Genomic DNA, 16,100 nt, shown 5'->3' with positions numbered 1-16,100 from the left:
GGCACTTCTCAAATGAGAAAGTTAGGCATTCACACACTTTCCTTAGTTGGCTCCCTTCTAAAGTTAAACTACAATTTCATCATCCTCACCAGCTCACAGGATGGGCCAATGTTGCTAAGCATGATGAACTGCAGATGAATAATCCCAGAGACTGCAAGTTGAGGGAAGTGCTTGTGCAGAGTGGGCTGGTAGGCACGTTTTTTGACTATTAACAATTTTGGTTTGATTTAGTACTGAAATGTTTCATGTCACAATCACTAGGTGAAATCATTTGGTCAAGCTGAGAGTTGATAACTTGAATCCCAAAACAACATTGAACTGAGCCACCCATATCCGGTTCTAAAGCCTGTGGCCCTTGCATTAGGATCTCCCAATATCACTTCTGGAGCATAAAGATGGAGCTGATTCAGCAAAACTGATTTCATTCTTGTTCTGTGGCACAGCACCCAATAACTGGGCGAGTGGGAGGATGATTAGTTGTGGTAGAGCAGAATATACTCAACACTGTTTCAGAGAAGAAATTTCTTCCCAGCTGGTGACATGCTAAAATTGGCACCCAAGGTAAGACATTCCGATTTCATTTTATTCCTTCCTCCCCCCCCCCCCCGCCCCCCTCGCATCCCTAACTGTCAGGGGAGTATGTGGAATGGAAGAATCAGGACGGCTGCCAAACAACAGAATTAATTCATTGATGCCACTTTAACTCTCATGGCTCCATGCTGTGGAATCCTGGGATTTGTAGTTTGTTGTTGGCACCAGAGCTCTATGATTATACAACTCATAAACTACAAGAGCTCAGAATTCCATAGCATTGAGCCATGGCAGTTAAAGTGGTGTCAAATTGTATTCTAATCCTGCAGTGTATACATCACCTAATCCCCATGTCCCACTCACCCACTTGCAAGAGTTCTCTAATCTCTAATTTTTAACACCCTGTTCATCACTATACTACACATATTAACAGATCACAAGTTTAAAGATTTGACTGTAGTTGTTTTTCCCCGCAGTATGCAGACTTCATTCTTTAACACTTTTAAAAACCTTTTCTGTTTTTGTTTCTCCTGGTTCTTCCTCTGGCATCTCTCTTCCCCTTTCCAGGACTCCTGCTCTTTTTTCCTGAGGAACTGTGTCTTATCACTCTTAATAGCTCAACCTATCCATCTAATCTATTCAAGGAGGCCAGTTCACAAACTGGTATAGTTCTTTCAGTATTGACTAGGACTCTGGAGACCAAGAGTCTGAATCTCCTCTCAGCCACAGAACCCAAAGTGTGACATAAGAGAAGGAAATGGCAAACTTCTGAACAAATCATGCCAAGAAAACTGCATGGACCAGTATGCCTTATGATCCTATATGTTAGAACCAACTTGAAGGCACACACAACAAAATCCATCTTTATGTGAGCTATCGTAAAGGGCAAATAGGTTCAGTTGAAACTTATTCCATTGACTTATAATTCAACCAACATTTATTCACTCTCTATGTGCCTTCAAGCTGCTGTTGACTTACAAGACCCGGTGGATTTCACAGTGGTTTTTTTAGGAAAGGCATACTCCAAGGGGCGCCAGCTCCTTCCGCTGCACTATAGCCTACAGAACATTGTATTCATTGGCAGTCTCCCATCCAAGCGCTAACCAGGCTGTATCTAAGTGGCACTCCCTTTTGGATTACTATTTAGGTCATCTAGCAGCCTGAGGTTGTAAACAACTAATTGTCCAGTAGGCAAGTTAACATCAACACTCACTTAAGTAACTTTAAGACTTGGAATTTCAGGATATTTTGATGGTGGACTAGAAAGAATGATAGCAGATTTGCTGGTAACACCAAATTAAGGAGGGAGGGTATACCCCCAGAGAACAGGATCAGAATTCAAAATAAACCTTGACGATTGGAGAGTTTGCCGAAGCTAAAAAAATGAATTTCAGTGGTGATACATGTAAACTACTGTATCTAGGCAGGAAAAATCCATAAATATAGGATGGGCAACATCTAGCTCAAAAACACAATGTGAAAAGGATGTGCAAGTGTTATAAGCCACAAGCTAAACGTGAAACAAGAGTGTGATGCAGCAGCTTGAAAGCAAATGCAGTTTGGGCTGCATAAACAGGAGATTGTCCAGACTGCAAAAGTAGTAACCTATTCTGCTTTGGTCAGGCTTCACTGGAATATTGCATTCAATTCGTGGCATCACAGTTTAAGAATGATATTGAAAAGTTGGAATGTCTCCAGAGAAGGCTGACCAAGATAACCAAGGGTATCAAAACTAATTTTTTGAGCATGATTAGAAAGCTGAGGATGCTTGGAGCTCTGGGGAAGAGAAACTGAAAGGTGACATGAAGGTGACCCTATGGCAACCCTAAGGCTTTGGTTTTATTGGCAAATTTGTTCAGAGGGGGTTTGCTTTTGCCTCCTCTGAGGAGAGAGATGTGACTTGCCTAAGGTCAACACAGTGGGTTTCCATGTCTGAACGGATTTAGGCCCTGGTCCTCCAGAGTCATAGTCAGGCACTCAAACTACTACACTGCGCTGGCTCATGATAGCGGCATGATAAAATATTATTGCATAGTGTGAAGGGATGACATGTAGAAGATGGAGAATCTTGTTTTCTGCTCTCCAAAACTAGAAACAATGAACTGGATTCCAATCCCAGTACAAGAGATTGCTGCTAAATATAAGAAAAACGTCTTTATTGTAAGATATGTTCACCAGTGGAATCCATTGCCTCAGAAGGTGATAGACTACCTCCTTTGGAGATTCTTTAAACAGAGTAGGAGGTAGGTATCTCCCAGGAGTGCTTAAGTTGTGTATCCCTGCATAGTAGGGGGTTGGACTACATGTCACTTGTGGTCCTTCCAACGCAAAGATTCTATGAATAAGCAGCTTGTAAGCTCTCTTTTTTTCTTTGCTTTTTAATTAAACCAGCAATCAGTTACATAACACAACATAGTTTTCTCAGTGTGTAGCCATGTTCTTATACAGATGTTTAGGTGCTTCTTTAGCTTCATTTCTTGCATTGCATCTGTTAAAGAAAACAACATCTCAGACAGGCAGTTATATGCACTGGATCTACTGAATGTCTGAAACAAGCATTTATACATTCTGGCACAGATTTTTATTTCCATACATGATACTAGTATGACAAAGAGTAAAACTCATATCTGTCAGAACGTTGTCAGTAACATAATCTCAGCCATCGTGGGGATGTATATAGCCAGCTACTTTCAAGCAGTCTGGTCTTGATCTGTTGTACTTTCTCTCTTTTATAGAGCTTGCAGAAAGATTTTTATATTTCCTGCCAATGAGGTTACTGGACCTGATTTGTTTTATTTGGGCAGACTTTGTCAGCTCTGCTCCTGACAGTCACTTGTGTACATCCATCTAATATAGTTTCAGCTGCAGGATGATCAGTTTGTTATGAATTCAGTGGCTGGATGCCCAGAAACATATTCCAGGCTGTATTTTAAGAGTCCTCTGCCTGAAACACAGGCATGTAGCTTTATATAACGCTTGAGGTCCTCCGAATTTCGACACATTACCCACAGTTTGCTGTTTAATAACTACTTTGGGCTTTATAAAATATATAATGCCCAGTTTATAATAAGTTACTGGGAGGCAGAACCCTTCTATATCCCTTCCATGCTATTAGATCACTTTATCCAGAGATTCCACTATTGGAAATTATGCTAACATTCTGTTTATAAAAATTTCCAGTCTTTGGAACACCTGTATTGATTCTATTGTGCATTTATGGCTTTATTTAACCAGTCAATATTTGAACATTCAAGACATACCCCAGTCCTTATATCTGAGTATTCTTTAGACTGGTTCCATTGAAGTCTTAAGCTTTAGAGGTTAATACAAAATCTAACCAAACCACTGGTTGTTGCAAAGTTCTCCATAGACTATGGTAGCTCTTTGTAAGGTGGTGAGGACTTTTTTCCTCTAACGCTGGTTTCTTTTTTCCTTTTTCCTTACAGAACAACAGCCCAAAATAAGTGGCTGGCTCTGGCCAGTCGTGAGGCCAACACAAGGACTTGTACCAATCGAATTATATCCGAATCGAATACTTGGTAAAAGAAAAGGGAAGAGGACCACAGAGCTGGAAAGGGTTACAGAGGATCAGCCAACAGTTCCTAACGCCACTTTGGTTCCAGGAGCTACAGCTGCTGACACATTGGAGGAGCAAGAAGCTGCCTTGGAGTCTGTCTTTGTGGAAAATAGTAAAGTTCCCATCACATCTGGCTCTGCTATGCTTAGTGGAGATAAACAGGACCTTTGACATGTTCAGAAATTTATGAAACTGATCAGCACATACTTGTCAGTAATACTGTAGGGTAGCCATTCAATAGTGATGTAGCAGAACACTGTTGTTGACTATCTGGGTACCTTGCCAATTATGCCTGGTACTGTCAAAGGGAGGGATGTTATTGGCCCAAGTCCTGTGCTTGGTTCATTTAATGTTGGATGGCTGGGTTAAGCATGCCAGGGAGGAAGTCAGTCTTTCTATGTCATTTAACATTATAACTCAACTGCGGATGAGTTATAAGTCAAGAAGGTTTAGCATCTTACCCCTATTTCGTTGATGGAACTATTCTCAAAGCTATTTGAGATAGTTGTTTGGAAGTCTTCTTTGGGACAAAATTGTCATCTCATAACATTGTAGGTATTATGAGAAAGTATGTTTTCAGAGTATTTAAGCATACTGTGAGATTGCATTTTCCTCTTAAACCATTGCTGTGGGGTGGAAGAGGAATCTGAGTCATGGATTCATCAGGCTGTCCACCAGAAAACTTAGTTTCACTGTTCCATCAGTGAACAGCTCTCTGTAGAAGGTTTTCTAGAACTGTCAGCAGTTCCATCTTCCTGTACTTCCAAGATGATGTGTGCGGCCACATTACTTGGTCATCTTTTCATAAATAGGCTTACTCCTTATGGCCCTTGAAAGATGCTCCTTTGTGTTCACACCTATCCCTGCACTTGAAGCCTTAGGCAATCCTCTGCCTGGACTGGTTGTCCATTGCCCTTTAACTAACAAAGCTACATCACTTGATCTTTCCAGCTCAAGTATATCCCACCTTTGCCATGCCTGATTCCTGCTGTTTAAGAGGTTGGGAAGATTACATTTTGGACTTTAATTCCCTGTTACCTGTTGAAAGGTGAAATGTTCTTTTATAAAGCCAGATTGGCGTGGTAATAAAACTTAATACAGCAGTAAGATTACTAATTGTGTTTACTACCATATCAAGGCAAAATTAACATCTAGGATTATTCTGGGGAGGCTTCATGAATAATAAAAATAATTTCTATGTTTAATTTAACTAGATAATTTAGGACATATTTCAAAGCTATGGTGTTCATTGCTAAGAATTGAATTTGCAGTGCTACAAAATTTCTTATTCATCTTCTCAGCCAATAATACAATAAATATATTTCTCAAAAATTGGAATGTACTGAGCCTTTATCTTAAATAAAAATCCTTGTATAGAATACCTTATCTACAGTTGTACTATGGGGAAGGTTTGCAAAATTATAACTTAGGGATTTGTTTGCACTCATTTGAGAGTGTGGGTTTTTTGGATGAGGTAGATAAACACTTTAAAATAACTTGCTAGCTCTCATTCACTCTGTGACTGTCTACTGTACTAAAACCCAAGAAATAGGAGAGATTTTGTTTCACTTTTCTGTTTAATAATGAAATTGTACAATGACGTATGATTCAATAATATTTTGGCCCAGTGCAGAAACAGAAAACTGGGCATCTCAGCCCTGAACAAATACGGACAAATTAAGTATTGCTCACTTTTGCATAGAAGCTCCTTGCCACCCAGTTTCCCTATTTTTCTTTCTAAGAGGTATTAGACAATTTAGATAGGCATCAATATTATGTAAGAAATGCTTCAGTTTTCCAAATGTCTATGATAGATTCAAACTGACATCCTGGGAGGGAAATGTTGCAAATTTTCATTAAACTGCAAATATTTTCAGTTTGTGAGGTCGAAATGTCACTGGTCCAAGGCATACTGCAGAAATAACCCAGTTTGAGACAGCTGTAACTGCCCTGGTTCAGTGCTAGGAAACCCTGGGAATTATAGTTTCTTGTGGCACCAGAGCTCTCTGACAGAGAAGGCTAAATGTCTCACAAAACTAGAATTCCCAAGAGTCCCTAGCATTGAGCCAGGGCAGTTAAAGCGGACTCAAACTGGATTATTTCTGCAATGTGTTTTGGACCATAGTTTACTTCTTCCCTGATAATCATACATCATCAGTAGGCTGTCAGGTGTTTGCTTCTAAAGAAATCACTGTTGACTGACTGGCTGTTTCAGCCTAATGCTAAAAATGTTTACTCAACTGCCACAGGGCTTGCTTCTAAGAGGTATAGTTGGGCTTTCAGTCTCTTTGAACGTGCTTAATGATAATTAACAAAGTATATCTATGCATATCACATTTCAAATAGATAAGTATGCATAGTGAGCCTTGACTCTGGCCTGTTGACTTTGTACTTGTTTCAGTGGAACCTGAATGAAAAAGCTTGTAAACACTAGATTTTATTAAATAGTTTATCATGCAGTTGGATTAACCTGTTTAAGTCTATTAAATTCTGTGGAAACTTGAGTACAGCATTATTTTCTTCTAGGAAGTTTCTGTTTACACTGAAATCACAAGGACCCATCTGAAATGAAATCAGCTTCTCTCCTATTATGAACTTATGTTCCAGCAAAAGAGCTTACATCTTGATGTTAGTCTATTCTGCATCATTATCCTTATATCTCTATAAATTTGCAGCTCTCAAAGCAGGAGGAACAGTTATCTCTAGTTTTGGATTCATACAGTTTATACTATTACTGTCAAAACATTTACTGTCAAAAACTTTTTGCTAAATAATGTTTTTCCCAAAAGGAATTTTGTACATTTATGAGCTGGGTACAAACAACATGTAGCGTGGGGGAGAATTGGAAAACAACTAGAGTGAAATAGTAATTATTGCTCTCTGCACAGAAAAGTCTATAGAAAAGTAAATCCCACTGGTTCCGTTGAACAAGGATTATTCATTAGCATGTTCTGGGTTTTTAATCGGAATGCATTATATTCAGCTTTTATCTAGGTCCCTGCAAAACCTTCACAGACGACTCCATAGCTGATATGCTGTAAAGATATTCAAACTTAAAACCATCGAGTCTGAAGGAGCTGTCAGGTGTGGGTGACAAAACCAGTTTTGTGTAATACAGTACAGGAAAGTCAGTGAAGGCTTTTTTATGTGTTTTTCGGGTTGCAAAAAACTATGGATGCCAGCCATGAAAGCCTTTGACTTTTCAGTGAAGGCTTGCTCAATTTCTATGTGAGGCAGTCAGCTACTGCTAAACTGTACTTAAAAGAGAGAACTCTTGCCCTAATTTTTCAGGCCCCATACAGACAAGCCAAAATAAAGCTGCTTTGAGTCACTTTGGAGGTATGCTGTTTAAATGATGCATGCATACTAAGAGCCCGGAAGCCATGCCAAAGCCACGATCCAGCCCTAAGGTCATAGCTTTAGGACCGCCATAAGTTGGGAAGGACTTGAAGGTTCACAACAGCAAGGGCTTTTGCAAGCGGCTGAACATCTGTTTTAATAATTAAGGAAAGGAATGTATATAAATATTTCACTTTTCCAGCAAGGGAAGAAGGGAGAATGGACTCCACCATCTTGAAAGCATCCTTTTCAGCCCCTTTGCATTTGGTTGAAGAAGGAGGAACAGAAAAAGAGACCCACTTAATTGAATCAAAGTTGAGTGAATGACTCTCCAATGCCACCCTAAAAGTCTAGAAATTCGCTAGTCAGTCCAGCCAATTATGTACACACCAAGCAAATCTCACAATGCATAGCTAACTGACTGACCAAGGAATCAGGCAGCAAGATTTTTTCAAAATTCACAAAATAGCAATAGTTATATTGGAACAACTAAAAGGCACAAAATATAACATGCAAGTTTTCAAAGCTCCACCGGCTTCTTGACCAAGCAAAGGTGTTAAAAATCAGGAGAAGGAAAGTAATGATATAAGAGACAGACATTTTGTCTCAGAAGTTACTTCTGTTGCCAGTCAAGAGGATCTGGAGGGATCTCAATGAAGGCAGAGTCTGCTCCCATAAAATGCAACTCCATTAGCAAGAGAAAAGTAACTTCCCTTGAGATACTGGCCTGTGCAACACTGAGTTTTTCAACAAGTCTGCATTGTTACATTTGGAAAAACCTTTAGGGTCTACTTTTAGGTAAAACTTGCCAATTGTAGCCCAAGTGAAAGCGCTGATCATTGAAACTTTGTTGGAAGGCAGAGACTTCAAAGTTTTAAAGTTTCCGTTTCCTCTTTGTTACTTTATTATCCCCCCCCCCCCCCACACACACACACAACTGTTCCAGGCTTATTTGGACCTGGCTGCATTATTATTATTATTATTATTATTATTATTATTATTATTATTATTATTATTATTAAGCTTTATTTATATAGCTCTGTACATTTGCACAGCACTGTACATAAAATCTTTTAATTAGATGGTTCCCTGCCTTCAGGCTTACAATCTAAGAAGACATGACACAAAAGGAGAAGGGAATGGTGGAGGGAAAGGGGATCAGGTCCAGCATTCTTCTCTCCCTCTGAGGCCTGGACCAAGGCAGATGGACAGATGGAGGGCTGTGTATCTTAAGGATAGGCCTGATGGCATTGGCCCACCCTCCCTCCCCCTCAGAGGCCAGGATGGAGTTGGATGCCTTCTGGGAGGGCTCAGTTCCTTTAGGGAGGCATTATCTGGATGAAACCAGTTCCTAGCTTCTTGTGACAGAAATTCAAAAAAATCTAATAATTGTCTGCTAAAACTGGAGGGGGGGGCGCCTTGGGCAAGTCACACTCTCTCAGAAGAAGTCAATGGCAAACCTCCCCTGAACAAACTTTGTCATGATAGGTTTGCCTTTGGTTTGCCATAAGTCAGAAACAACTTGAAGGCACAACAACAAAAACAGTCTTAAAAGTCACACTCTCTCAGCCTCAGGGGAAAGCCATGGCAATAAGCCTCCTCTGAACAAACCTTTCCAAGAAAACCCTATGAGAGGTTTGCCTTAGGGTTGCCATAAGTCATAAGTGACTTGAAGGTCCTCAACAACAACTTTTAGAAGTCACAGTCTCTCAACCTCAGGGGAAGGCCATGGCAACAAACCTCCTCTGAACAACTCTTTCCAAGAAAACCCCTTGATAGGTTCACCTGTGAGTTGCCATAAATCAGAAATGGCTTGAAGAAGGGCCACAATGCACCAGTGTGATGCAGCAGCTAAAAAGGCCAATGCAATTTTAGGCTGCATCAATAGAAGTATAGTGTCTAGATCAAGGGAAGTAATGGTCCCACTCTAGTCTGCTCTGGTCAGGCCCCACCTGGAATATTGTGTCCAGTTCTGGGCACCACAATTCAAAAAGGACATTGAGAAACTGGAGCGTGTCCAAAGGAAGGCGACTAAAATGGTCAAAGATCTGGAAACCATGCCCTATCAGGAAAGACTCAGGGAGCTGGGGATGTTTAGCCTGGAGAAGAAAAGGTTAAGAGGTGACATGATAGCCCTGTTTAAATATTTGAAGGGATGTCATATTGAGGAGGGAGCAAGCTTGTTTTCTGCTGCTCCAGAGACTAGAACACGGAACAATGGATGCAAGCTACAGGAAAAGAGATTCTACCTCAACATTAGGAGGAATCTTCTTGCAGTAAGGGCTGTTGGACAGTGAAACACACTTCCTCGGAAAGTGTTGGTGTCTCCTTCCTTGGAGATCTTTAAACAGAGACTGCAGTCATCTGTTGGGGATGCTTTGATTGAGAGTTCTTGCATGGCAGAATGGGGTTGGACTGGATGGCCCTTGCAGTCTCTTCCAACTCTATGATTTTATGATTCACACACACACACACACAAGACTATGAAACTGGGAGCAATGGTTGTAGCAGAAAACGACGGTGATGGTGGTGAGATTGTGGCTTGAAGGGCTCCTTCTCCTGGCCTCCCTCAGCCCTTCATGCCCCTTTGGGCTGCTGCTGCTACTCTTACTACTACTCCAGGGCTGTGCTTGGCTGCCCAGAGGGAAGGCCGGTTGCCATGGCGGCGGCAGAAGCATCAGAGTGAGGAGGAGGAGGAGGAGGAGGAGGAGGAGGAGGCCTACTAGAATAGCCAGGCCTGAGTGCTGCTTGTGAGGCACCTGCCAGAGAAAAGGCCCAGTCGCTATGGGAACCATGGAAGCAGCCACAAACAGGCCAGCAGAGCCAGAGGCCGAAGGAGCAGAGCCATAGGAGGGCCTGCTGGGACCCCCCTCTCCCCCATAAGCCTGAAAGGCTCTCCTCCATTGGCCTTCCTTGTGAGTAGCTTTTGGGGTCTTCAGCCAGGCTGAAGGGAGGATTCGGGGGGCACCTCCGTAACCCTTGGCAGAGGAAGCTCAAAGGGTTTGTTGGTTTGTTTATTAAAACACATTGCAATGTTAATCAAAATATTAATGCCACGCTTTCTTTCTCAGGGCGGCACACTGGGAAATCTGTCTGAAGGATCTCACACAGTGCAAGTCCGAGGTAATTTCGGTGGTATCTGCGATGCGGAATGAATGCACTTTGGCACCCCTGGAGAACAGGGTTCGGATCCCAGCTTGGCTACAAAACCTGGGTCCAAAACACACACTGCAGAAATATTCCATCTTGAGACCACTTTAACTGCCTTGGCTCAATGCTAGGGGATTCTGGGACCTGTCTTTTTGTGAGACGTTTAGCCTCTCGCTGTGTGAGAGAGAGCTCTGGTGCCACAATAAAAAGACAGTTGCCAGCATTCCCTAGCACTGAGCCAGGGCAGTTAAAGCGGTCTTGAAGTGGGTTATTTCAGCATTGTGTTTCGGACCTCAGTGGGTGACCCTGGGCGATAAGTCACACTCTCTCAGCCTCAGAGGATGGCAATGGCAAACCTCCTCTGAAGAAACTTGCCAAGAAAACACCTCAGGTTTGCCATATATCAGAAAATGACTTGAAGGCATATAACAACAACAACAACAGCAACACACCTTTTTGACTGCCATGGCTCAGTGCTGTGGAATGCTGGGATTTGTTGTTTTGTATCCATCCTTCTCTGCCAGGGCGCTCTGGTTCCCCCACTAAACTATAAATCCCAGGATTCTATAGTATGGAGCCATGGCAATTAAAGCGGTCTCAAACTGCATCAATTCTGCAGTATGCCAGCAGCCTGAGACAGACTAAAAGCCTATGCAACCATCAAACAAGAAGAAAGAGGGGAGTTTAAAGCCCGTTTGGGGCAATTTAAAAGCGAGAGGTGGGCTTTGGCTCGGACGCACTTCAAACCCTATGATTCTATGCTGACTGGACACATGCGCAGATTTTGGCCCAAAATACCTCAGAAATGATCCAGTTTTGAGACTGCTTTTGCTCAGTGCTAGGGAATCCTGGGAACTGTAGTTTACTGCCTGACATGATGATCTATCGGGTAGATTTGTAATTTTGCTTATTTATGGGATGCTGTGGTTTTCAACTTGATTGATCAGTTCCTTCCCTTTAACATATTCCCCTGAACTGCTATGCATCTCCACTCAGAAGGGAGTTCGCTCTTTTCAGTGAAGCTTATATCTTGGTGACAGCGTGTGCAGGACTGCAGCCTTCAGTTTTCAAATACTTTGAATTCTGATTGGCTTCCCATATATTCTATAATGTTTTTGGCATGAGAAGCTTAATTTTCCACACTGTAATACTCTGAGCGTCTGCTGCAATTTTATGCTTGGAGGGAATCATATTTGGGAAAACATCCTGCATCCCTTTGAATGAAGTCAGAACAACTAAATCCCAGTAAGAATACTGAACACCTTAACCATGCATTTCTTCACTCAGTAGGCCCATAAAGTTTCTGGCAAGTTAACTGAGGGCTGAGGATCCTTGGTCCTAAGCATTCTTGGCAGCATCCATCTGTTGTGAGTGGAGACCCTTCAAAATCTGCTCACTTGGAACTGCTTCTGCTAAACTCTGCTCTAATCTGAATAAAGCAGGGTTCAGTTTGAAGAAGGATGGAAACCCTCCAAGGACAGTGTTGCACATTATACACAAAAGAGAAAAGGGGGAAGGGATTATTATTACACTTGTCACTCCATATTCACTAGGGTTAGGGGCACAAGACTCCCACTGTGAATATGGAAAACCCACAAATAACAAGAACACCATGATTTTTTTTACCTGAGAGGACACCTCTCTAGGAATCTCTAGGTCCTCCAGTGCAACACTGTGGTCAACGTCCAACAGACACTGGCCATAGAACTATGTCGGAGGAGCTACAAATGCCTAGTAGAGTATTCTCTCTAGGGATCTCTAGGTCTTTCAGTGCAACATTTAGTTAAAGTTGTCCATAGAATTGCACTGGAAGGGGACCTAGATATTCCTAGAGGGAACATATTAAGCAAATCTGTGAATAATCAAGTCTGCAAATATCAATGGAGGGTTGAGTGTATCATCATCATCATCATCATCTTCATCATCATCTTCATCTTATATCCAGCCTTTCTCCTAACTCAAGGGAGAGAGACTATCTTTTCTATTGGCACCAGAACACAGAGACAGTGTGTGTTTAAAGTGGAAACAATAATGAGAAGATCTCTTTCAGTTACTTTTCTTTTGCTGCTTACTACTTGCTTATCCAATGATATGGGTTTCTGAAGGAAAGCGATGGGCAGCCATTCTTGATCATAAGGCAGGCAAAAACAGATCAGGTAGCACTGCAAATTCCAGGGAACAGAATCATGGAAGGACCTCCCAGCCATCATCAGTCCAACTGCTTGCAGATGCAGGAAATCAGCAGCTAAAACATTGCTGAGAGCTGGCTGCTTTTCCTCCCAAGAAAGTTGGTTTCATTCGCACCTAGCTCCCTTTATTAAAATAATTTTATTTATATCATACATTTAAAAATAAAAATGCTCATGTAGTCTCATATCATTTTTACAAAACTTCCATTGTCCTCTGAACAAACACTTAATATATATAATAACATTCCTTTATCTTTTTCTACATTTGTCCTCTTTTCATTTTGACCACTCTCATTTAAAAAAATATAGGTAATCCTACCTATTATTGTAATGTGTACATTATCATCATTTCTGACCCAATTTGTTACACTTTCCAAAGTTCTCCTTGCTGCTTCATTGTCACATTTTATTGCAATAGTCTGTTATGGGAGACCACTCCTTGTCTACTTTCTCTAGATCTTTCTGATTTAATAAGGCTGTTAGACTCTCCATTTCTTTCATCTCCATAAGTCTCATAAAACAGTCCTCTATTTTAGCTCTTGCCATCAAGAATTCCTTTCTCGTTTTTAGTGGGAATCTTATTTCTTGTAACTTGAATCCATTAGTTTGGCTCCCAACCTCCAAAGCTGCAGGAAAGAACTTCACTCCATCTTCCATATGATTATAAACCCATCTTCAAGTATCTAAGGGACTATAATCTTATCTCTACATTTTCTGCACTGATCTTGGATTGAGCAAAGGTTTGGATCCAGTGACCCATGGGCCCCTTCCAACTGTGTTTCAATGATCCTCTTTTCTTCTCCAGGCTAAACATACCAAGGCTGCATCCACACTGGAGAAATAACCCGGTTTGGCATCGCTTTCACTGCCCTGGCTCAAGGCCCCACAACAAACTTCCAACTCCTAGAATTCCATAGCCTTGAGCCAGGGCAGTGAAAACAGTGCCAAACTGGGTTATTTCTCCAGTGTGGATGCAGCCCCAGTTTTCTCAATTCTTCCTCACAGAGTATTATTTAACCTTGCTTTTTTTAACAACAGCTCTGTCCTGGCTCTTCCTCCGCAGGCTCTGGCTGAAAAATTCAGGATGGAGATATCCCCAGTCCCCTCCAATTTACCGAAAGGCTTTCACAGTAAAGTGGTGGCACCTCGCAACCCAAAGCTGGTCAGAGAGGAAAAGAAGAAGGATGGCCCGGTAGGTTTCTTTGGACCAAACTGGTCTAATTCATGGTCAGGTTATGGGAATAGAGTGTTTTTGTAAGGGACAATGGAAGACCTTTTAATAGCTTTCTTTACGTGTGACCATAAAGGAACGAGAGTACATTTTAATACAATGTCATAGAGAGCCAGCTTGTTGTGGTGATTTGAGCGTTGCACTAGGACTCTGGAGGCCAGGGTTCAAATCCCTACTCAACCATGGAAACCCACTGGTGACTTCAGGCAAGTGACACACTCTCAGCCTCAGATGAAAGCAAAGGTAAAAACCCCTCTGAACAAATTCTGCCAAGAAAACTCCATGATAGGTTTGTCTTTGGGTCTCCATAAGTCAGAAACAAAGGCATGCAACAACAACAAACAGATTTATATTCTAACAACACATGTGGGAAACCTTCGCTTATTTACCTCTATAGAGCATCTGTATTTCCACCCAGACTCCACAGTCCCTCTCTAAGAGGCAAGGACTTGCATCACTTTCCACTTAACTACTTGGCTCCACTCAGTAGGGGAGAGGGAAACCATGCACATTTTTGAAATAGTCTGATGCTATTTCTAATAGAAATTCCAATGAGAGAGGCAAGTAGTATATAGTACATACCTTTCGTCAAACAAAAAGGAGAGGAAACTGATATGTGCCTGTTTTAAATGTTTCAGTATAAGGAATCAGCTGGTAGTATAGGGCTTCCTTGGCTGTTGTGAAGCATCTAATTCAGGAGGTCTTTATAAAGAAGGCCTTTGTGCAATGAGGCACTCATGTATTTGTCTTTATTTGGTTATCAATTACAGGTTGACTCCATCTGCTTTCCTGAAAGAGATGTCTCTCACCACAGAGCAGAGGCTGGGCCACTACCATGAGGTGCATTTGCCCCGGATTGTCCAACTTCTAGACATGAGCGAAACTCACACAGAAGGTAGCTCTTTTTACAAACTTATGATATGATACTGTGCAGAGCCTTCACCGGAGGTTACTGTAGAAAACCTAGGATGTTCCCCTTGTTTCAGCAAAATTTGCCTAGTTGCTCAAGTATGTTGCTCAAAGAAAAAGAAAGCAGCCTGATCTTGGATACGTTACTTAAAGGTCCGGTGGTTTAGCAGGACACATTTACTCTACGTACGTGTGCACAGGTTATTGTGTCCTCCTTGGGAGGGATTCAAATTGAAACCAGTACAACCTTATTATGGTAAACATGCACAGGGTTGAGTTGTTATGATGTTAACCACGTTCCTCTCTGCACTACGAATTAAACGAATTAATCCTCAGTGCCTTTTCTTGGGGTACCTTGTGAGTTGCATTCACAGGACTGGACTTGGGCTTTCCGGAGAGAATTGCAATATCTACCAAACAAAAATCCCAGGATTCGGCAGGATGGAGCCATGACAGTTCAGGTGTATCAAATTGCTTTGTGGTGTGGTGTAATACTTTCTCAGAGGAGTGGGGAAAATAGTTTTTCTTTATTAAATGCAGAAGAACAAGCAGGGCACCAAGGTGCTGAAACTGCCGAGTCCCTCAAAGAATGTACAACTTAGCCCCATAATAATTATATTAATAAAACTAACAGGAAAACAAAGATAGCAAAATGACAGTGACCATTGACAATTCATTGAAAATACAAGGATAGCCAAATCTGATATGAATCACTATATGGAGGTGTGCATTCCCCAGCCCAGGCAAGACATATGTTGGTGGACTGGAGATCTTGGCACATGGCTGTTGCATGTCTGAGAGACACACAAGTCCCCTGCATACTTGACCTGTTGCAGTTGCAAATGTTGATAGGCTCACAGTCAGAAAAACAGACTGAGAGATCTTGGCGCCTGGAGCAAAAGTGCTAGTTGGTGGCGCCCTCCCAGGGTGGAAAAAATATAACAGTCATAATCATTTGTTGCTCTAATGATCTACACTACCGCCTAGTCAGCTCTTTTGTCGGCCTAACCAACAGCTGGTCCAGTGTGGCCAATGAGCGCTGATTCTCAGTGGGCATTGTCCTGTTGTTCACTTGACCTCAGCAATGGCCAAGCATGGAAATGTGTGGTTGCTGTTAACGTTTTTAATGCTAAATGGTTTAAGAGATAATAATCTGTTTATTAAAATGTTAGGG

General features: G+C 41.7%; 2 protein-coding genes across 6 annotated transcripts in view; one reads left to right on the top strand and one right to left on the bottom strand.

The window, feature by feature from the left end:
- Positions 1–2,900: 2,900 nt before the first annotated feature.
- LOC121920437 overlaps positions 2,901–16,100 on the bottom strand; it is a 196,008-nt gene continuing 182,808 nt past the window's right edge. For all 5 annotated transcript variants that reach the window (XM_042447593.1, XM_042447600.1, XM_042447578.1 and 2 more), the window contains one exon: positions 2,901–3,019. The gene's annotated coding sequence lies outside the window, so the exon portion shown is untranslated. The remainder of the gene's footprint in view (positions 3,020–16,100) is intronic.
- Positions 10,525–16,100, top strand: part of LOC121920428 (hydrocephalus-inducing protein homolog) — a 43,053-nt gene continuing 37,477 nt past the window's right edge. Inside the window, exons 1-2 of the mRNA XM_042447568.1 lie at positions 10,525–10,570; positions 13,850–13,978. Of these exons, the coding sequence (XP_042303502.1) occupies positions 13,871–13,978 (108 nt within the window). The 5' untranslated portion in view covers positions 10,525–10,570; positions 13,850–13,870. The remainder of the gene's footprint in view (positions 10,571–13,849; positions 13,979–16,100) is intronic.

This window comes from Sceloporus undulatus, chromosome 1 (genome assembly GCF_019175285.1).
Source record: "Sceloporus undulatus isolate JIND9_A2432 ecotype Alabama chromosome 1, SceUnd_v1.1, whole genome shotgun sequence".
Taxonomy (NCBI): domain Eukaryota; kingdom Metazoa; phylum Chordata; class Lepidosauria; order Squamata; family Phrynosomatidae; genus Sceloporus; species Sceloporus undulatus.
Note: the sequence above shows the minus strand (reverse complement) of the source record. Positions and strands in the feature narration are given on the sequence as shown.